The sequence below is a fragment of the Arachis stenosperma genome, chromosome 5 (assembly GCF_014773155.1).
Source record: "Arachis stenosperma cultivar V10309 chromosome 5, arast.V10309.gnm1.PFL2, whole genome shotgun sequence".
NCBI lineage: Eukaryota > Viridiplantae > Streptophyta > Magnoliopsida > Fabales > Fabaceae > Arachis > Arachis stenosperma.
The window spans coordinates 119,871,532-119,895,217 of record NC_080381.1 but is presented as its reverse complement, the minus strand read 5'-3'; the positions used below and the strand labels follow the sequence as shown (position 1 = coordinate 119,895,217).

The 23,686-nt window shown below is 29.6% G+C and overlaps 2 protein-coding genes across 3 annotated transcripts; one reads left to right on the top strand and one right to left on the bottom strand.

Annotated features, from left to right (window-relative positions):
• The first annotated feature begins 1,713 nt into the window (after positions 1-1,713).
• On the top strand, positions 1,714-8,375 carry LOC130979845 (uncharacterized). Its single transcript, XM_057903391.1, is given in 18 exon segments — positions 1,714-1,957; positions 2,284-2,364; positions 2,491-2,697; positions 2,891-3,134; positions 3,254-3,429; positions 3,537-3,619; positions 4,064-4,136; positions 4,394-4,458; positions 4,838-4,881; positions 5,182-5,321; positions 5,592-5,804; positions 5,929-6,013; positions 6,209-6,352; positions 6,355-6,502; positions 6,973-7,231; positions 7,378-7,588; positions 7,721-7,935; positions 8,062-8,375. Coding segments are annotated over 18 exon segments (2,664 nt in total). The 5' UTR covers positions 1,714-1,831; the 3' UTR covers positions 8,212-8,375.
• Positions 8,376-8,501: 126 nt separating this feature from the next.
• LOC130979844 (probable oxidosqualene cyclase) lies at positions 8,502-23,373 on the bottom strand. 2 transcript variants are annotated; one of them, XM_057903389.1, is made up of 18 exons: positions 23,126-23,373; positions 21,637-21,834; positions 19,489-19,578; positions 18,370-18,564; positions 17,589-17,673; positions 15,450-15,616; positions 15,034-15,231; positions 14,763-14,876; positions 13,451-13,573; positions 13,236-13,358; positions 12,874-12,972; positions 10,888-10,944; positions 10,765-10,811; positions 10,528-10,671; positions 9,799-9,976; positions 9,374-9,454; positions 9,195-9,278; positions 8,503-8,759 (listed from the first exon to the last, which is right to left on the bottom strand). In XM_057903389.1, the coding sequence occupies exons 1-18, from the start codon at positions 23,327-23,329 to the stop codon at positions 8,622-8,624; spliced, it is 2,325 nt and encodes a 774-aa protein (XP_057759372.1). In that variant the 5' UTR covers positions 23,330-23,373; the 3' UTR covers positions 8,503-8,621. The 2 variants fall into 2 exon arrangements, with proteins under 2 accessions (XP_057759373.1, XP_057759372.1); XM_057903390.1 differs by lacking the exon at positions 12,874-12,972 and having other exon boundaries at positions 8,502-8,759.
• Between the last annotated feature and the right edge of the window lie 313 nt (positions 23,374-23,686).

Below are 23,686 nucleotides of genomic sequence, written 5' to 3'. Positions count from 1 at the left end.
AGTGGAAGGGGTTGGCACACGCACAAGGAGAGGTGCCGCGTGCACGCCCTTGGGAAAGGGCTCTTTGGTAATTTAAAATCCAGAAATACGGAGAGAAAGAGAAGAGAATGTGCTAGGGATGAAGAAAGAAACGGCTTGGCTGTTGCTGATTTTGGTCAAGAAAACAAGAGAATGAGAAACGCAAGGACAGGGTAACGAAATTAAGAAACAACGCTAAGAATAGCACGTAGTAGAAGTTGCTTCTTAATTAAACAAGAAGAAGTAATAGTAATAATAAGTAATAATAATAATGATCATGATAATAATTATTTTATTTTTCTTTTTCTTGTTCGTTTTATTTGTTTGTTATTTTCAATATATGTTATGTGTTTGTTGAATTCAACATCAGAAATATACGCCCAGCCTTTGAAATGTACATATGCATGCTGCATGCCTATTCTTGAGCCCTTTCATTTGGTTGACTTTATGTTGACCTCTGCATCCATAATAATTATATGCTTTGATTTATATTTTCTTATTATATAATATTCACTTGAAATCTCTTTTAGCTGTGATTTGTTTACTTGGAAAAAATATTATGTGCACTAAAAATCAATTATTAATTTAATTAATATATATTTGTGTATAAATATCAAAAATATTATTTTTATATTAAAATTAGTCACTAAAATTAATCATTAATATATTTGTGTATAAATATATGTGTGGTTTAATTTATTTTCAATGTGTATTTATATTTTAACATGTATTTATACCAATAACTAATTTTAATAGCTGATTTTAGTATACATATAATATAATTGTATATATAAATATATATTAATTAATTTATTTTTAATATATATTTTGTATTTAAATATATATTTTATATAAATAACTAATTTAATGAGTAATTTAAATGTTATTTTTTGTTTTTCCAAATGAAATAAAGAGATAAATATGAATTATCTTTATTTTAAATATTTTATTAGTCAAAATGAGTATTGTAATTCACAACTAACTCTATCCATTGTTATTTACAATTATTTTTAGTTTATTGTTAAAATAATTGGATTAATATAATGAGATTAATGGTAAAAATATAAAAATAAGTACAATTGTCGCTAATCTAAATATATAAAATTATCATGTTTACGAAAAAAATATAAAATTATCAACAATATTAGAGAATCAAAAATATATCAACAAAAAACTAGTTAAAATGTGTCCGGACTTCGTGAAAAATCGGATTTTAGTTTGTACTTCGTGATCTCAGGACCTTTTTAAACATATTATTTAAAAAGTGATTCTAAGTAAACGGTTTTGTTTATTTTTTTTATTCATCACCTCCTCTTGATTTCATATACTTTTCCTAAAATTACTATAAAAGAGTATTGCTATAAAATATACTTTTAATTTATATAAAATAGAAAAAATTTTAAGTATACTAAAAATACAGATATTCCAATTATTTAACCGTTAATTTTAATTAATATATATTATATATATTTTTTATAATTTAGATCAATAGTTAAAATAATTGGAACACGATACACTTAAAATTCTTCCTATAAAATAATACACAACTAACCCTGAGTAAAGGGATAGTTAAGGAAAAATTTATAAACAAGTAATAAGTAGAAAGGACCAAAGTATCATTTCACATTTTACTATTCACAGGAGAGAAGTGTATCTCAACAGAAAGAATAACAACTAAAACGGTGCGTTTATATGTCCAAAGTGTGGTGACGCAAAACTGAAAACCCGAACTCCTAAACCCTGCGAAGCCACGAGCCATGGTTGGTGGTGAGAGAGAGTGCGTGTTCATTTCATAGAAGAAGAAGAAGAAGGAATGGGAATATTCGAACCTTTTAGAGCCATTGGATGCATAACAAGCGGTGTCCCTGTTTCAGTTCAGAGACTCGGCACCGAAACTTTCGTCACTGTCAGCGTTGGAAAGGCCTTTCAGATTTTCAACGTAATTTCGTTATCTTATATTCTTTTGTTTTCCTCTTTTTGTTTCATTGAATTGTTTGAATATCAATCTATTTTTCTTTTAATTTCTAATTTTCTCTGTGCAGTGTGAGAAGCTCAATTTGGTTATAGTTGGTAATAACTACCACCACTGCACTGCACTATTGTTTTTTTTTTGGGGGGGGGGGGGGGGGGGGGGGGGGGGGAGGGGGGGTTAATTCTTTTAGCTCGTTAGTTTTCGTTTTGTTTGAACTTTCTTGTTTAATTGAAATGCAAAAAAAAAAAAAAAAAATTGACATTTTGCATGAAGGTCCTCAACTGCCGAAGAAGATTACTGCACTTGCATCCTTCAAAGAATACACTTTTGTTGCATATGGGCACGACATTGCAGTATTCAAGCGTGCGCATCAGGTAAATGCTATTCTGAGTGTTTTTCTTTGCTCCTTTGAGGAAAGTTGAGGAAATTTTGAAAATTTTTGTATGTTTGTGCATGTTGTTTTATAATTAGTTTAATTGAATTATTATTACCATTCTAAGGTTGCAACTTGGAGCAAGCATAGTGAAAAAGTCAAGTTGCTACTGTTGTTTGGAGACCATGTTATCAGTGTTGATATTCGTGGCAACATGTTCTTGTGGGAATTTAAGGGAGTTATGGATCAGAACCCTTCCCCATTTGGGCACATTTTGCTTGATCAGAGTTTTAGCCGCAGCTGTATAATGCATCCTGATACTTACCTAAATAAGGTAATCATGTCTTTCTTCTTATTCCAAAGATTAAATAGACATTGTAGGCTTTAATTTTCAGTTGAGAATGAATAGGGCAATAGGCTTTACTGGGGCTGCAATTGTAGTCACAGGCTAATTAAGGAGTTAAGTGAAAGTGACATTTAGAGTTAAGACTTCCTTAGTTCCTTTATGATTGAGAAATATGCAATAGGTTCTCGTTGGGAGCGAGCAAGGTCCTATGCAGCTTTGGAACATTAGCACAAAGAAAAAGATATTTGAGTTTAAGGGATGGGATTCACCGATCACCTGTTGTGTTTCCTCCCCTGCTCTAGATGTCGTTGCAGTTGGGTGTGCAGATGGAAGCATTCATGTTCATAACATTCGTTATGATGAAGAATTGGTTACATTTACACATTCTACACGAGGTTCTGTCACTGCCTTATCTTTCTGCACTGGTAAGTGTGTGATATTTTGCATAATAAATCAAATATGGAGCTGCCTCTATTCTTCAGGCTTTTAGTGCCTTTTGGTGTTTTGTGTTGATTTTGTTGGTGGATTATTTTATCTGGCTTAGATGGGCAACCCCTTCTAGCCTCTGGAGGTTCATCAGGTGTCATAAGCGTATGGAATCTGGAAAAGAAAAGGCTCCAGTCAGTTGTAAGAGAGGCTCATGATAGTGTGATCACATCACTACATTTTTTTGCAAATGAGCCAGTGCTTATGAGTTCTTCAGCAGATAATTCTATTAAGGTGACATTTTTTCTTTTTGGAAGATACATACATGTTTGCATCATGCATATATAAATTTTCATTGAAATATGTTGCTTTATTTATTTATTTATTTTATGCTTGCTCAGATGTGGATTTTCGATACGACTGATGGCGACCCTCGTCTTTTGCGCTTTCGAAGCGGCCATAGTGCTTCTCCCCTTTGCATAAAGTAATGATTATTTTCCAGGTGTTAGTTTATTTGGGGAATTTTTTATCAACTTTGTTGTGAATGTTCTCTATCATTGTTAATATTAAATATTCTGAAGCAATTTTTTTGAAATATGCTGCTCCTTTATTTGTTCTCTATTCCTTGAACGGACGTTAATCTTTTTGCACTTGGGTTAGAAAGTAATGATGGAACTTCTAGTTTTTCTTCTGATGGAGGACATCTTTATATTCTTTGTGATTGTCATGTGTGTGGAACAAGATTGTTTGACCTCTACATGATGTGCAGCCAATGGATTCTTATGTGTAGTCTACTTGCTTCCTCCTTTTACGTTTTAGCCACGTTAATTCTTCTTCCATTCTATCATATGATAATGTTTTTAATTTTTGCACTTCTAATTTGGCATGTCTCATGACCTACGGCACACCTGCAAATTACATATGGCAGGTTTTATGCAAATGGAAGACATATTCTCTCTGCTGGTCAGGATCGTGCATTTCGGCTTTTCTCTGTAGTTCAGGTTGGTGCCACTATTATCTACACTCAATGGTCCAACAAAAGCTAGTCGTTCATTAATGCCTAACAAAATAACATCCCCTCAAAAAAGAGAGTGAAAGAAAGAAAGAAAAGGAATTTTGCATTTTCTCCCTGCAAGCGTTGTTAGCATGTATATTTTCTTTTCCTCTCTATATTTGGCATTTTCTGTGTATTAATTTCATCAATTGGTTTCCCCATATATAACATGTTTATGGTGTTTGCAATGCGTTTCTTTGATAGGATCAACAAAGTAGAGAGCTTTCTCAGCACAATGTTTCTAGACGAGCCAAGAAACTTGAAGTAAAGGTATGGTTGGTGTTTCATGCTTTCCTTATTGTTGCTTAGCAGAGCTTGTGAAAGCATTGCTTTTGCTTTAATATTCCTCTGTAAATTCTTAATGTTTTGTTTAGAGACTTAGTATGATAATTACAAAGATATATAAATGTGTGTTTTACTAGTGAAAACATCTTATGACCTCGGATACCTAAATTTGTAATTTTGGTATTCTTAATCTGGCTTATTTTTATTTTTATGTTGTGATTATGCTTTCTAGTTCTTAAAGCATTCAGTTCAATAGTCATGATTAGGTCGGAAACTATATGATATTAATTGTTAGTCATAGGTCTTTGTGCTTCTTGTTTTGAATAGATTTTTCATCCCTCATTTCGTGTATGTGTTTATACGGGAAGAAGAAATAAAGTTGAAGCCCGTGATTGCATTTGATTGTGGTGGGTTATTTCTCTGCTACTATTCATTCAGTTCTAATTTTGCTGAAGAAATGGAATTGAAACTGATGTATATTAATGTAGAATCTGAATTACAGTGGGGAATCCAGCCTTAAAGGCTTGTGTATAAGTATATAAATTGAAAGTAAATAAAAAAATCGCCTAGTCATATAGATCTACGACCACCAAGCTCCTTAAAATCAAAATCTCTATGATTGAATTTTGCTGGTTTACACTTGGTGTATTATATTATAATCTGCTGCTATCTGTTTCAAATCCTCTTATTTCTTATACAAACTTCAGCTGAAATTCGAGAACGTGATTGGTGCAACGTAGTTACTTGTCATATGGATACTGCTCAGGCATATGTGTGGAGACTTCAAAATTTTGTTCTTGGTGAACATATATTGAATCCCTGCCCAGAAAATCCAACACCTGTAAAGGTTAGGATCTCACTTTATTCATTATCTCTAGGATTTTCTATGTAGTGCATTAAGGGCACTTAGTGAGAAATTGGACAAAGAAAACAATCAATGAAAAGTAAAATGCCTAGTTAATTGAGAACTTGAGCATTATTTTTCATTTTTCTTTGAATATTTTCCACTTCTGATTATTTAAAAAGTGTCTTTAGATCACTTCTTGGGGGGAAAAACGGTATAATTTAACCTTTTGACTAACAATGATTCTGATTGACTACTATCATATTTCAACAGGCTTGCGCCATCAGTGCATGTGGCAATTTCGCCATCCTAGGGACAGCAGGTGGTTGGATTGAAAGGTTTAACCTACAATCTGGACTACCTCGGGGTGCTTACATTGACATGTCAGAATCACTAAGGTGTGCTCATGACAGTGAAGTGGTTGGAGTCGCATGTGACTCAACTAACACTCTCATGATAAGTGCAGGATATCAAGGAGATATAAAGGTTCATATTTCTTATCTGGAAGCAGCTGTAATTGGCACTCGTTGAAGTTAACAAACAATGCACAATCACTTAGTTTAATATTGTGACATTAGACTGGAAATCCTCATTTATAATGTCTCTGCAGGTTTGGGATTTCAAAGAACGTGAACTTAAATCCAGATGGGAGATTGGTTCTTCTGTTGTTAAGATTGTTTATCATCGTTATAACGGTAAATTGAGTTCTTACTACATTCCATATCCCCCCATATTCGTGTAAATTGTTTATCATCATAATATTTTTTTTTAATCTTTTATCTTCTGTTTTTAAAGAGAAAAAAAATTTAGAAGAGACTGGAAGAAATTTCTGCCTTATAATTCATACTGTTGGATCTATGTGATTTGAACTGTTTTAATGATTTTTGTAGGTCTCCTGGCTACGGTAGCAAATGATTTAGCAATCAGATTGTTTGATGTTGTGGCTCTTAGATTAGTTCGTAAGTTTGATGGTCACACTGATCGCATAACAGACTTGTGCTTCAGTGAGGATGGGAAGTGGCTTTTGTCATCTAGTTGGATGGAAGTCTTAGAATTTGGGATGTGATCTTAGCAAGACAGACAGATGCAATTCAAGTTAATGTGCCTATTACAGCATTATCTCTTTCCCCAAACATGGATATATTAGCAACTGCTCATGTTGATCAAAATGGGGTTTACCTGTGGTGAGTTTCTTAATTCATTCCTCATGGGTGATAACCACTTTGTGGAGAACTTTTTACGTTTCCCATAATGTTTCACACACACAATGTTGTTAATTTCCGAGATTAATAACTCTGAATGGGAAAAGTTGATGTTAGGGCTTAAGTGACATTAATTTCTGAAATAAAATTCCTGAATGGGAAGAGTTGATGTGATTATTTAAAGGGTTTATCTAACTTGTGTCCTAAGGGCACATGTTAAGATGATAAATCAAGAGAATTTTTCTTGAAAACACACAAAATTTAAGTTTTCAATGCATTTGTTTTTCATTTATTAAGTGAAAACATTTAAAGCATTCTATTAATAGTAGTCTTATCATGTGCCCTTATGACACATGTTAGCTAAACCTTTATTTAAATGATAATGACATCAAATGGAAAAAAAGTGTTCTACTTAATTAGAAACCCTCTTTTATGCTGACACTTTTTATCAGGGTAAACCAAACAATGTTCTCTAGTACTTCAACTGTTGATTCATATGCAAGTGGGAAAGAGGTGGTGAGTGTCAAGTTGCCATCTATATCTTCCACAGAACATTCTCAAGTTGAGCAGTTGGATGAGGTGGTGAATGCTTCTCAACCTAAAGATGCTCCACATGTTCCAAGTCAAGTTAATCAAATACCTGATTTGGTCACACTCTCACTGCTGCCAAAGAGCCATTGGCAAAGCTTGATTAATTTAGACATTATAAAGGTATGCACTTACTTCTCGGCAACATTCTTCTCAGTTCTCATGCTATGGACATTTTTGTGAAACCTATTTTCCTTCATTTTCATTTATATTTTGCTCAAGTGACTTATATTTCTCCTGATTGTTGTATAACAAACTCTTAATTCCAGATACGCAATAAACCTATTGAGCCTCCAAAGAAACCCGAAAAAGCCCCATTTTTCTTGCCTTCAGTTCCATCTCTATCTGGAGAAATATTGTTTGAGCCTGGTAAGTTATCAGTTGAAGAGAGGGATGGTAAACAAATGAAAAAGACAAGATTAGATTCAACGTCATCCCGTTTTCTGCATCTTCTTCAATCCTCAAACGTTTCAGATCACTGTAAGAACCCAACTATTTTGTTCTTGTATAAATATCATATGTTTATTTCACCGGCAATTAATTCAATAGTGTTCATTCTCTTGAAAGTGCCTTGTAAGTGCATCATAACTTTCTTGATTTTCCATGTTGCAGATGGCGCATTCACTGATTATATCAAAGGATTATCTCCGTCAACTCTGGATATGGAACTTCGAATGCTTCAGATAATTGACGACAATGATGATGAACAAGGTGAGAATAGACCGGAGTTAGTATCGATTAAACAGCTTATGGATTATTTCATCCATGAGCTCTCCTGCAGAAATAATTTTGAGTTCCTACAAGCTGTCATCAGGTTATTTTTGAAGGTCAGAGACTTCCTTTTTCATTGTTGGGTGGTTTTGACTGTTCATAGACACATGTTCAATAAATGAGAAATATTTGTTTTTCTGATTGTATGTTTACAATTTCTGTACCACGCTTCCTGTTGCCAGATACATGGTGAGACAATTCGGCAGCATTCACACTTACAAGAAAGGGTTCGGAAGCTTCTTGATATTCAGTGCAATGTGTGGCAGAGGGTAGATAAAATGTTTCAAAGTGTAAGATGTGTGGTTGGCTTTCTTAGTAATTCCCATATTTAGTTATGACAAAGCCCTCAATTTTGAAACTTCAATTAACGGCCATTAAGTAATATAGACAAGATGAAAGCAAATCATTGAACTGAGTAGCGGTAAAGTTAAAAAGCATTTGTTCTACACAACATTTCTTGGAGTGAAGAAATCAGGGCAGCAAATTGGTCAAATCTGGTGGATGAGGTTTATACCAAGGAATTATAGTTTTGCATACTAGGGCTCCATAGTCCAGATACGAGCATTGAGAAAATTTTGAAACAAGATTTTGTATCAGTAAAATTGCAACTTATTGATTCCATGAGTGATTTATTCAATAGAAATTTTACAGCTTTAATGTTCAATTTTTTCTTCCCCCATACCATATTTCTTTACAGCCAAAGGGGTAATATAGTTAATGAAGTTGTTTCTTTACTTGATTATTATACAGTTTCCATTGAGCTTTTGCCAGGATCAAGCATTACATGACTCCTATATTCTGCAAGTGCCCATATGGGAAATATGTTTCTATATCCTGAGTAATTGATGGTACAATTCTTGTTGAACACTCCTCGTATTTCCTGCAATTTAACAAGGTACAACAATTAGGCACTCTAACCCCATATAGGGTCTAATTCATGCAAATTCATGGTGTAAGCAGTTTTAACACACTAACCTTTTTTCCCCCTCCAAATTCCCACCTCAAATTTTATTTTAATGAGCAAGATGAAAGGTGTAATTTTAGTGGATGACAAATTGATTCTTATCTCTTTTGATAATTTTAGTGGATGACAATTTGATTCTTATTCTTATCTCTCACACACACATATGGGTAATGTTATGGTGAATTTATGAAGTTGGGTTTAGAGTGAAGATTTTTTTTTTTTTCGATAGAAAAAAAAAACAACATTATGCGTAATGAACATTTCTCTAAAAAAATTAGTTAGTCTTCACTTTTCATCCGATTTTATTATTGATCAAAGAAATTCCCTAAGTATATGGTTGGTACTTGTTACCTGTTGAGGGAACTCCCCGTTTTCCATTTGTGAATTAATCAAAAGCTTAGCCGCACGATGCAGTGGGGATGGATCTCTCTGAGCCTAAACCATAGATTTCATTCATCTTAGTATTAGTTTTCCAAATAGTTAAGATAGGTTCTACACATTGAACTCAATTTATATTTGCCATAGTATACCTGTCCAGCTTCAATAAGTGCCAACATAGCCCAAGCAGTGTTCACTAGATGGGACTTGTTTCCTTCCAAATTTGTGTATACCTGTGCACATTTTTGTTCTATTTATTTGGTGACAAGAAAAAAAAAAGCTATGCTTAGAGTAGTGCAACTATTTTAAAATAATGCAACTCCCTCCGGTTGAAAATAATTGTCGTTTTCACCTTTTGTGTTTATTGAAAATTTAATGTATCTAGACGATAGCTATCGGTTCTTCATTGAGTTATATGAACTCTTTTTATTCCCCTCATGTATTGAACTGACTTGAGCAATTGGATCTCATACTCCATTCAATGGTGGAAGGAGATAAATCAACTTGATATACACAAGGGGGGAAAATATAGTTTCTTATTAAAGCACAAAGTCATTAGGTGTAAGGTTGATAAAACCTTTTGTTGGCATGAGAGATAGCTCTCTCCCCAGCCACCAGAAGTTAGCTGTTTGGAAAGCAAAAAATCACATGCTCTTCTAATGCTGTGGCTATCTTGGTAGGTCTTGCCTGCATCTATCAGTCCCTTAATTCCAAACCATGTGCCATAGGTAAAGCAAATTCCCCATGATCCATACCTGGTAAAATTCAAATATTAATACCTTTTGACTTTAAGATAATCATTTACTCAGAAAGTTCACTTTTAAGATAATCATTGTTATAAAAACTAAAAAAAAAACTACAAAATAAATTATCAAGAGTTCTGCCTAATTTTCCTTGTCTCTTGTTCTTTATGTTGTCTTATTTCAGCTAAACTTTTTGAATTTGGATCTTCTAAAGTGAAAAAGTTAGTAAAAAAGTTAGTAAAGTGGAGAGTTAATCACCGTTGATTTTGTAATTTTTATGAAATGTGTGTTCACTATCTTAATTTAAGAGTCATGAACTTTTTACCTAACAACTTTACCAACTTCCTCACTTTAGAGGATCTTGATCCAAATTTTTTAGGATTGGTTTAGTAAATATTTTTTTGAGAAGTACTTATGTTCCTTTTGTATTTTGTAAATAAAAAAAAAAATCGAAAAAAGAATGTTTAAATGACATTTCTCAATTAGTTTGCATTGGGTGTGATATGAACAAAATGAAGTGAGTTTTGTTGGTTAATAAGAAAATAATAATAAAAATTGCAAACCATGAACCATCCGGTAACTGTATGCTTTGAATATAGTTTGCTGCTTTGGCAATGCAAGTTTCTATTTCCATCTTTCTGTGTTTTGGATATTCTTGTCTGAATAAAGCAAGAGCTTGAATTGCTGCTGATGTGCATTCCACATATCTATAAAGTGATGACATTTAAAAGGAAGAACTCACTTATCATTAATCTAAAGAACAAGTAATCATGCAATTAATGTAATTCATAGTTACATACTGATAGTCAATCATGATGTCTGCAAATGTTTCAATTGGATTCAATTCCTGTGACAGAAGCAACGAACCAAATGAGTTTAAAAAAAGAAGATTCCTAATCCTTTTTCAGGAGAGTAGAAGCTACCTCTAGCCATTCATATGATCTTGTAAGCTCATAGGATGCGAACCCACCATTAATATTCTGTAATAAAATTGAAGAGTAAATTGATTGAGTCATGATCATGGCGTCATGATGTAAAATAATGTGTATGCACTACATCACATGTAAAATATGTTTTGTGAAGAGTATATCTACGTAGTTGAATTGTAAATTGTTCGCGCATATTAGTGCATGACATGTTATTTAATTGGTAAATTTATAAGATTATGATTTAAAATTCTAAATTTGAATATATTTTTTTATAATTGAGTAAATATTCTTTTCGTTCTCTCTTATTTATCGTTAGAGGCTTGCTACACATACAAGTCTTTTTGACTTACAAGTTTTACAAGTTGCTACACATTAGAGTCTTTTAATGCGTTATTTAATTTCCAAAGCGCTACACTCACCGTGAATTATGAACGACTCCTCTTCCTCTTCCTCTTCCTCTTCCTCTTCCTCTTCCTCTTCTTCTTCTTCACTCACCGTGAATTATGAACAACTCATCTTCATCTTCCTTTTCCTCTTCCTCTTCCTCTTCTTCTTCTTCTTCTTCTTCTTCACTCACCGTGGATTATGAACAACTCATCTTCCTCTTCCTCTTCCTCTTCCTCTTCTTCTCCTTCTTCTTCTTCTTCCTCCTCCTCCATGTATTTCTTCGTTATTCTCTTTGCTTTTTCATTAATTGTTTTATTTGCGTTTATTACTGGTATTCTTGCTTCGTTTTTTTTCGATTTTCATGGTTTCTGAAATCAAGCTTTGAAATCGTTTTGAAGATAATGAAACTTCAGAAATACACCCAAACGATTATAGAAAATACACCCAAACGATTATAGAAAATACACCCAAACGATATTTCTTCGTTATTCTCTTTGCCTTTTCATTAGTTGTTTTACTTGCATTTATTACTGGTATTCTTGCTTCTTTTTTTTCGATTTTCATGGTTTCTGAAATCAAACTTTGAAATCGTTTTGAAAATAATAGAACTTCAGAAATACACCCAAACGATTATAGAAAATACACCCAAACGATATTTCTTCGTTATTCTCTTTGCCTTTTCATTAGTTGTTTTGCTCGTTTATTACTGGTATTCTTACTTCTTTTTTTCGATTTTCATGGTTTCTGAAATCAAGCTTTGAAATCGTTTTGAAAATAATGAAACTTCAGAAATACACCCAAACAATTACAGAAAATACACCCAAACGATTATAGAAAACACACCCAAAGGACACTTTATGCATAATTCAGAACTCTTTCTCTTTCTCCTCCTCATATTCTGCTGCTTCTTCTTCTTCAAAAATGATTTCAGAGCTTGATATAAAAAAATAATGGAAATCAAGAATAACGAAAAAAGAAAATAAAGAGAAAAGCACGTAAATGAAGAAGGAGAAAGAGAAGGCAAAAAACGAAAGAAAAGAAGAAGAAGAAGAGGAGGAAGAGGAAGAAGAATGTGTAGCAAGAAGAAGAAGACGATGCAGTGAAATTGTGCAGTAACGGTTGAAGAAGGAGAAAGAGAAAGTAAGAAACGAAAGAAAAAAAGAAGAAGAGGAAGAGGAAAAAGAACGTGCAGTAACGTTCAAGCGCGTTAATATAATAACTTGTAAAGACTTGTATAAAATACTTTTTCGTACAAATAAATGCTGATTAAATAATGTAGTAAAAAGTAATAAATTTAAAAATTTGTAATCAATAAAATTACTAATATAAGACAAAGATTATTTATTTATTTTAAAAATTTAATGTTTATTCTGTTTTCTTCTCCAAATTGCTAAGTCACTAAAATTAACGCTACTAGCCTATAGTCTCTTAGATTTTTCAATTGAAAAATGTCTGAGCTGGATCATGAATCAGCTAGTGATGCATGAATTCCTTTTCTTTTTTTGTCATTTTGGACCATGGTTTCTTTTTTAACCTTCAGTTTTTGGAACTAAGAGATTTCAAGATATATATGCATTATAATTAGTGTGGTACCTGCATGGATAAAATGAGATTAGCAGCGTCAAACAATCTGTGTGTTTCTATTGCTTCTCCTACAGTCTCATATGGCAACTTTGATAACAAAATGGAAGTCTGCAATCAATGTAGACAGCTCAAACATCATAATTAATCACTGCCGACGTAACTTGCTTCATTTAAGAACTTTTTCAAATTTATTAACTTAGCTTAAAATTTGTTTAAATGTTCAACTGTTATCTAATCTATTTTGATTAGTATATCAATAAAACATCATTTAAATTTTATGTGTTTTACTTAAATGAATCTAAATTAAATAAATAATGTAACTCCTAATAAGTTGAGGTCTTAATGAATGAGTAAATTAATTTATTTATGACCTTCAAGCCTTCAGCAGTGCAATCTGATACAGGCCAACCATTATCAGCGGTTGAGAAAGGCCAACCACCTTTCGAAATGTGGCGAAACCACCGGCTGGGGTCGCCGGAGCTGTTCCTTGTAACCTTCAAAACCAAACCATGTTTAACCAAATTTCACACTCTATTTAATTTAACTATTAAATTTAGCTTCTTCTTCTTCCCTAACTTTATTGTACCTGTGAGCATTTTATGAAATTGTTTGCCTTCTTAAGCATTGAACTACATTCTTCATCAAGGTTTGTAGCCAAGATTGCTTGAACAGAAAAAGCAACATCCCAAAGTTGAGAACCATTATATCCCTGACATGCATGGAACTATCATAAGAATTTGCACTAAAATGAAGTTAATTAATACTCAAGTGTTTGTCAAAATTTGGGAGAAAAAATAAAAATGAAAATCGAGAGGATCCATTCTCCTGTATAATAAATTTTCTCAATTTTTTTCCACAATTAAAAAAGTAAATGTGATCTCTCACGGTTAACATTGATAAAATATTTATACCAATTTTTTTATAATTATTTTAGATTTTAGATATCACGACTTGTACAAAATAATAAATAAAACAAAAACTCTTATCGTTTAGTTAAAAGGATTTAGGGCTTGTTTGAGAAGTTTTAAAAATAATTTTTTTGAGTTTTTGACTTATAAAAAATAATAATATTAATATCTGGTGTAATTTTCAAAACTAAATTACGATTTTTTAAGAAATTATTTAAAAACTTATAGAGAAGTTAAAAAAATGATTTTTCTCATAATTCTCCTACTTTTTACCACATTTTTATAAAATAAGTACTTTTAAAACAAAAAATCTAAACATAAAATAACTTATTTATAAACTACTTTTAATATAATTATTTATTATTTAAAATATTTTTTCAAAAAAGTTTAAATAAACTACTTACCCAAACTAAGCCTTATCTTATATCTTGTAAACCCTAAAGACACATTTTGAAAGTACAATGATACAAATTTTTTAAGTTTTCAATGTATTCAATGCATTGAAAATGTTAAAAAATTTATTGTTTCAATAATTTTCAGTAAATTATTTTTATAGTATTCTTAAAATATATTATAGGGTACATATTAATAGAATCTTTTTTTTTAACATTAATAGCAAAATTGAACTATTTGTATGGTTAATATTTACTGTTGTAGTGTAAACTTAATTAAAGAGCATATTGTTAAAAGAAATTAAATATGTTATTTGATTAGAGAAAATAATAAATACATCTCTAATTTTTTATTTTAAAAATAAATAAATTATTAAATAATTAAAAATATAAAAAATTTTGTTTTAAATATGAGATATCTAAATTTTTTTAAAAAATTTATTTGTCTTTATATATATTAGATAAAAAAAAATTAAATTTCTCATATTTTAAAAAATAAAAAACCTTTTTATATTTTTAATTAATAAAAAATTTACGTATTTTTAAATAATAAAATTGAACATTTATTTATCTTTTTCTCTTGTAACTAATGTAGGACCTGCATTTTCATTCCATCCTCAGCCAGCCAGAGATAGTCTTTGACTCTTGAAATGTGACACTTGTATGCCTCGGAATTTGGATCCTCCAACCAACAACAAACCATGTTTAATACCTGCGTCCCAGGCATGTGACCAATTCGTTTCACATTTTTAATACATTAAATGAATTAAAAACATAAAAACATGTTACTTTTAACTAATTCCTTATTTAAAAACTTTTGAGTAAATAATAATAATAGAAAAATTAAATAATGGTAATAATAGCATTACCTTACTAACAGGACCAATGCATATGTAATTTGTGTTTTGATCCTCATAGTGTATATGTTGCATTACATGATTTAATGCTTTCTGCCTTAGTTTTGAGAAAGGCCAGTGCATGAGAAGAGGCTCCCCCATATTTTCATGAACACCAAAAATACCCCAAATTATTTCCTGCACCTTTGACCGTTGTCTATACATATCTTCCTGCAATAATAATAATAACAATAGTTAGTTACTTATTAGAACAGATATATAGTATACACTTTTCATTATAATAAGAATAAGAATAATACAAAAATTCTAAGACATATTTTTTTTACGAAATGGGATGAAGAATTTAACAATTAGATGAAATGAAAACATACATGGCCAAAAAAGTAATTAACTAAATAAAATTAATATAATAACATTATAATTAGTACCTTAGCACATAGATTTCTGGCTTGGGTCCAATCGATTAGATGATAAGGAAGGGTGTACAATTCTCTTCTGAGGGACAAAATAATCCCATTAATTGGACCCACAAATCTTCTACCATATAAATAAGACATGGGAAGATACACCATTCGAGTGTGACACCACATCCTTCCTGCAATTATTGTATCAAATTTATTTATTTATTTGTACGTTACACGCATACTTACATTACGTACCTTCTTTATTTATTATTTATTGTTATTATCAAATTCAAGAGCAGATGAACTTTTATGTTGAATTAAAAAAGTAAATTAAAATTGCATACTTTTTGAATAGTTGAATTGATTGATCTGATAAAAATTTTCATGATCAATGAACTTATTCAGAGTCATAATATTAAACGACTTTAAGAGTTAGTTAAATAAAAAGTTTATTCAACTTAAATATATATATCAATTTTAAGTAGGTGAAATAATAATTAATATGTGATTTCAAACTTCTGTTTCAATATATAAAAAAATTATATAATTCTTCAACATTATTTTTGGACCTTTCAAAGCAATATATATTATTAAAATTTGAAAGGTACGGTAAATTTTAATTTTAATTAAAAAAAAAAAACAAAAGTTTAAGTAGGTATCTATCTTCCTGCCGGAATTAGGGTCTAACTTTAATTTAGAATTTTAAGCATTTAAATTAGGGTTAAGTACGATTTTAGTCCCTAACGTAGAGGTCGAAATTTTATTTAGTTTTTGGTCTTTTTTTGCTACAAAATAGTCCCAAAGATTTAACTTAATTTTAAAATTGTCCTTCGGACAAAAATACATCTCCTCTCTTCTTTCCCAAAATCAACCAAAAGCAGAGATACAAACAAAAGCAGACAAAAACAGAAAGTAGAAGCAGAATCAACAACAACAACAACAACAACAACAACAACAACAACAACAACAACAACAACAATGGATAATGAAATTAGAACAACAACAAAAGCAGAAGCAAAAACAGGTAGAAGCAGAAGCAACCAGAAGCATCAATGCAACAACAACAATGGAATAAAAAGGAATAAACAGAAGCAACTAGAAGCATCAACAACAACAACAATAGAACAAATAGAAGCAAAACACCTTTTTAAAATCTGAAAAATTAAAGAAAAAAAGAATAAAAAATTGAAACAGCACTGCAGGGAGATCTGCAAATCGCGAGGGAAAGCACTGCGACGGTAGTAGGGAGGAGGGGCTGCGGCAGCGAACTGCGAATCGCGAGGGGAGGAGAGTTGTGGTGGTAGTGGCGGATCGCGTGGAAAGGGCTGCAACAGTGTTGGCGACACCTCAAATTGTGACGAGAACGGCGATGTGGTGGTGGCGGGCTGCAAATCGCGACGAGGAGGGAGTTGTGGTGGTCGGTGGCACTGCGAATCGTGACGAGGACAGAGGTGTGGCGACGAGAACGACTCCATTCCTCTCTTCTCTTTCTCTCTCCCTCTGCTCTCCCCTCTCTTACCATTAGTGTGAATGTGTGCTGGGGAAGAAAGAAACAGTAGCGAGAAAATAACGGTGGCGACGAGGAGCAGCGACGACGGCGAAGAGATTCTCCACCTTCCCTTCCCCCTTCCCCCTCTTCTTTCTTGGAAACACTCCCAAAGCGCGACCTTCCCTTCTCTTTTTCTGTTTTTTTTTTTTATATTCTTTTTAGTTAGAGGTAATTTGGTAATGAAAATAAAAAATTTAATAAAAAGAACAATTTTAAAACTAAATTAAACCTTTGGGACCATTTTATAGTGGACATGAAATCAGTGACAAAATAAATTTTCGACTCTTATATTAGGGATCAAAATCGTACTTAACCTTTTAAACTATGCTTAACTTGTATTTTCTTGGGTCTCTATTTTTCAGAAATATAAAAAGTATCCAAAAAGAAATCTTAAACCACACTATTTTTTACTTATTTTATGTTTATATTTCTTAGTTTGTATATGTATTAATGTATGTTCTCTCCAACTAAAAAATAAGATAGATATTCTATTAAAGTGATAAGCAGAAATTAAGGTCACATTTATTGGTAAGATCATTACAAAAAAGATTGATATATGTGGCAGTAATATTATATATTGGATTTGAGATATAAAATTATAAATGAGAATGAACCAGGGTGAGCAGGAACAAAGTAGGGAAGCAGCCATAGCTCTGGGGGTATTGGGTTCATGCCACTCCATTCATATACACCAAGCACCTATGCCAATAATAACCCATCTTATTATATATTAATATTAATTTAATAACAATGTACGTACCATACCTTTTTATTTTATTAAATTATATATTATTTCGAAAACCCCTGCAATTTGCAATAACAAATTATACTGCTACTATATTCTACAATAATTGCCATTTTTATATTTAATAAAATTGAATAATTTATCTTGTTTCTACTACTTTTGGACATACTTTAAAATGGGAGTGGGACCTTAAATTGTCATTCATAATTAAACTAGTTAGAAATTAAACGAAAGTTAATTAAGGTATACTATATTTATAGTTTTAATTATTCTGTTAGTCTTTATAATTTTATTAAACTTATACTTAAATTTTTATATTTTTTTTTTGTTTTATTAAATTGTTATATTATTTTTAATTTTATAATTAATTTATTTTTATATTAAAAAATATTAAAATTAATAGAATATTTTTCTTAAAAAATATGTAATTAAAGAAATCTAATTAAATTTTCAATTATAAGTATCTTTAATTTATAAAAAAATATTTTATTAATTTTTATATTTTTTATATTAATAAAAATTTAATTATAAAATTAAAAATAATATATAAATATAATTAAAAAAATTTAATTATAAATTTAATAAAATTATAAGAACTAATAGAATAATTAAATCTAATATATTATATAGAGAAATAGATGAGTTATTACTGAAAGCCAGAGTTTGCCCCATGAAGGAATAGAAGTGAGACCATCACGATGGAGGATCCAGGATCTTGCTTTGAGCATGGCGCCATCTCCGCCGTCGACGTCTTCTCCGATCAATCTCAGTGTCACATAATTCAAACCTGTGCTTAGCATTGTGCTCTCCCCATCTATATGCAATCCCCAACCTCCATCTTTGTTCTATGCTCCGATCCATAATAACAAATTAACCAAACTAATTAATTAATAATTATGCATTGTTTCCCGTCACTACAAAAAAATCGTCACGCAGATGATTTGGCAATTAAATTAGTGGTCGCTAAACATAAAATAAAAAGAAAAAAATGCCTCTAGCTAGCTAATGTTTTAGTGACAGTCGAATTTGTATTTTATTTTAACAATTTTGAATTTAAAATTTTATATGCATAAAGTAATGTTTGCTAAGAATAATAATTCCAATTTCTCATCTAAGCAAATTAAATTAACCGAATTCTTGTGTCAGTATGTCCAGATTCATACTAATCACAAAGACTGGTGCATGTGTACAAAAAATTATATTCCAACAAATGAAATAAAGAGCTTCTTATTAGAATTATTGAATAATGTAACTGTCCTTGCTCGTGTTTATTTGTCACCAATGTCCCAACTAACTAAAATGAAGCACCTCTATATGGTCCTACTTATTTATTGTACAGAATGTATCCAAAAAATTTAATAACAATAATACATCGTAATAATGTTTGGGTATGTCGGTCCACAAAATATATATTAATATTTGAAAAAATATATATAATATTTTTTCTTTTAAAATATCTGTGATCTTAAAGGTTCAGAACACAAAAACTTTAGAATTAAAATGAAAAAAATGAAATAACAAATAATGGCTTCTATAGTATTTCTAGGTGAAACAATTTTTTATTTTTTGTTTAATTTCCAACAAAATAATTTGATTTCAAATTAAATCACTTCCAATTTTCAGAATAGTAGACATATATTCCTTAAATTTGTATATAATCAAAATTCAATGTATTTATATGCAGTTAATTTTAAATATATCAAAATTTTTAAACGATATAGATAATTAGATATATAGATCAGAAGAAAAGCAGTAATATATAGAAATACCTGGTGATTGAACAAATAACGCCGGATCTCTTGCTTATGCTCAGGCGACAAGATAGCATTGATAGCTCCAGTTACCCATAATCCAATCACCTACCACATCATTCAAAAATTAAATTTTTTATACTTTAAATATACTATCAATGTATTAAATATCTAAATATATTTAAAAAAAATAAATGATCGAGTCTCTAAAAAATTACTTATTTTTTAAATTGAAATGAAGGTATCTTAAATATAAAATGTTATTAAAATTTTAGTTTTTATCTCTAAAAATTTTAGCCTCCTGTGTTCTTACTTTTTGGAGGTCCTGCAATATTGAAATTTTGGGACAGAGACAGAAATTTTAATACCAGTCTCTGAACCAACAAATATGATACTGAATCTTAATCTTCCAGTTCCTGTTTCATTAGCTCAAAACAAATGCTACCTTAAAAATTTTAAGTAAATCAAGTTAGTTTTTCTGTCATTTCTTTTGTTGATAGCATCAAAATTTACTAATATGACACATTAAATGATACCACGCTTAGGAATTTTAATTGATTATTAACATAATAAGTTCATAAAATTATATTAAATCAAAATCTAATTAAAGAGACCTTGAGACATTAAAATCCCTTAATTTAATATTGATTTTATCTAATTTTATAAGATTATCATGTTATTCGCCAATTAAAACTATTAGGTGTGTATTATGATATTACTTAACATGTCATATCTGCAAACTCTAACACTATTAGCAACGAAAATGACAGAAAAACTAATACGACTAACTTAAAATTTTTGAAAAATGAATTTAATTAAAAAAAATTTAAAACCAATTTAAAAAATAGATAATTTTTTAAAGTAGATTAAATTGACTATTTACTCATATTAAAAATGAAATTATTTGTATTACTCTTACCAAGTGCATTTCGATTTGGTATAATTTTTCAAAAGTTTCGATAATTATGTTTAGTAAATTAAAATAAAAATAATTTTCAACAATTACATGCTTCAAAAATTATTCTTTTTTGATGAAATTAATTTTAATATATAAATATAATAAAAATAAATAAATATAATATTTATTAATATACAAATTTATATTATAATTTTAACTTTAAAAATATGATTAAATTTACAGAGTATCTTCATAAATTCTTTTTCCCTAACTAATTTTTGAAGGCTAAAAACACAAATATACATAATTCTTTTAATTATAGCAAATCGTAAAACTATTTGTCGTCTGTCCTTACTCGTTAATAACAAATCAGATTAAACTTGTAAAAAAGCACGATTTATAGTCTAAAGAACATATATTAAACTATAAAATCACTCGTATACATCTTCATTAACAACTCAGTTTATAATAAATTAAGAATTCATATAATTCATGTACGAATGATAAGATAAGAGGGGGACCATTAACTAATTTAAAAAGAATGTATATTTATTGTCTTATATTTTTATACACAAACAATATAGAGAAGGAACAGATTAAGTGTTGTTTGTTAATTTATTGTATCATTTTCGTTGAACATTTTTCTTGATATGTCATGTAATGATTAATAATATGATGTGACATGTCATAGTAACACATACACAGTAAACAAACAGGATATTATACGTACTATACTAAAGTACTATTTAACACGAGAAATTAACAAAACAATAATAATTCATTAACATTCTAAACTGATTGTTAAAAATAAAATCATTCATATTTTTTATATTAATTTAATTTTTTTAAAAATATTTTTAAAATCAAAAGATATATAATTTGATCTTTGTTAACTCCCAAAATAAACTACAAATTATATAATTTCGGAGACATTAAATTGATGGTTTTAGAAATTAAAGTGATGAATTTGTTAATAGAGGTTCTTACCTCGGAAAAAAAATGTCTTATTCATCTCCAATCAACCAAGAATCTACCCAATTAGATTCCAAAAACTCACCAACATCAACCAAGAAATAAAACAAAAACACTTCCAGCAAAAAATAAGAAAATATTATACAGGTTAATATTATATAGATGTAATTACTCTTTTAATCTTTATAATTTTACTAAATTTGTAATTAGGTTTTTATATAATTTTACTAAAAAAGAAGAGATTATTTATAATTAATTAGATGTTAATTAGTTAATTAATGATAATAATTACATACCAAACCGGGTAAAAGGAACAAAGGACCACCATAGTCACCAGGCCAGAAACCATCCTCAGTTTGCAGAGTCGATAAAGATCTCAATGCACTTTTTAGTGTCTTTCTCACTACTTCCTCTTTTATTTCTTCTTCACTTTCAACCTTCTCAATCTTATTCACGTTGTTGTTATTCATCTTTAACCCTTTTTCCCTCGCGAACTATATATATGCAAATTAAACATAGATAAAATTAAATCATCAGCTTCAGCAATTTTGTTAAAAATGATTAAATTGAAGAACAATATATATAAGTATATAACTCAAAAAGATTATTCGCTTAGGGTGTTAAAAGAACTTACATAGCTGATAGCTTCTTTAATGATATTTTAGATTTTACTTGTATATTTGAGACAAAAATTAAAATTAGTAGTGAAATTTGATGATAAATATGAATTTAATATGTAACCTGCAAATTTTACCATTTATCGCATATATAATAAGATTTTTTCGTGATTAAGATCTAATATAATACGTTCCGCCAGAAATACATTTATTTATGGTGAAAACTTATGTGAAGTCGACTTCACGTGGAGTTGATATCTGAGAACGTTAGATTAAAATTTAGTCAAATTAGTCAAATTATCTAACAACTTTTCAATATCAACTTCACGTGAAGTCGAGTGCACTTGAGTTTTTACTTTTATTATTTATATATTAAAAAAAAATACAATGTTACATATGTAATCAACATGATGTATTTATATATTAAAAAATGCATGACTAGCAAATTTTGTAATCAACATGATGTATTTACCATATTAAGAAAAAGGAAATCAAATAATTAATTAATAAGCATCTTTTTTATTTTTTTTATGAAAAGGAGAAAGAGTGAAAATACAGTTATTAATTATATAACAATATTATGTACATATAGAAATTAACACCAAATTAATTATTCATATAAAATATATATTAAAATATAAAATACACACTAATAATAAATTTAATAATATATATATATATATAAACAAAATATATAATAATTAATTTTTTATGTATACATGTCATTTTGTTAATTCGATTTTGACTAAAAGAATATCTTTTTAAAAAATATCATAAAATACTTTTTCATTCTTAAAATTTACATTGAAAACTAATAATTAATAAGCCAAAATTATTTATTTAGGTCTTAATCAATCACATATTTAATTATTATTAGTTACTTCACAGAACTAATTAATTTATAAAAATATTATTTATACACTAAAATTAATTATTAAAATTTATTACTAGTATAAGGTATATGTTATAATATATATATATATATATATATATATTTATTAAAAATAAATATATTTATGCATAAATATACTATGAATAATTTTAGTAATTAATTTTAGTGTATATATAATATAATTATTAATTTATTATGAGATAGGTAGATATAAACTTAATTAAGAAAGAAATCACAATAAAAATGAAAGAGAAAAAGAATTATGTAATTATGGACCTGAAATCTCATTAAGAGATCAGAGGAATGGTTAGATTGGAAGCGGTTATCGGTGAAGTGTTGGCGAAGTTGTTGAAGTTGAAGATGGTGTTGGTGGGTTCCAAGGTGTGGATCAAACTCCCAAAACTGTCTTCCAAGATGCTTGTTCATGCTTCTAACCCACTCCTTCTCCTCTTTCCTCTCTGAAACCTTCAGCTTCCACATTATTATCTTCTTTGATCTCTTAATTATTGCTACCTCCAATATTATTATATAGTAATTAGGTCATACGTATACGTAACTACACACTCAGGGTGTAATTATACCATGCAGGCACCTTCACGATGCTTCTCATGAGCTCTAAAGAAGGTCATGCAACCATCCATAAATAGTTAACATACCTATCCAACGGATCATTATAATTATGGTAATTAGTGTGTGATTATTGATAACAAATGTAAAATAGTCAAGGTAATAAATATATTTTGTTAAATATATGATATTTTAATTTTTTTAATAAGGATTTTAAGCTTAAGAGTATTTTTATAAATAAAACCGTGTTAAACTAGTAAAATTGTTCTC

Coding starts and splice junctions, on each gene's coding strand:
- LOC130979844 (XM_057903389.1), bottom strand. CDS start 23,329: ATGTGGAAGCTGAAGGTTTCAGAGAGGAAAGAGGAGAAGGAGTGGGTT. Junction 19,579..21,636: donor TGTTCCTTTTACCCGGTTTG/GTATGTAATTAT, acceptor ATGATGTGGTAG/GTGATTGGATTATGGGTAAC. Junction 10,945..12,873: donor ATCTCATTTTATCCATGCAG/GTACCACACTAA, acceptor ATTTTATTACAG/AATATTAATGGTGGGTTCGC.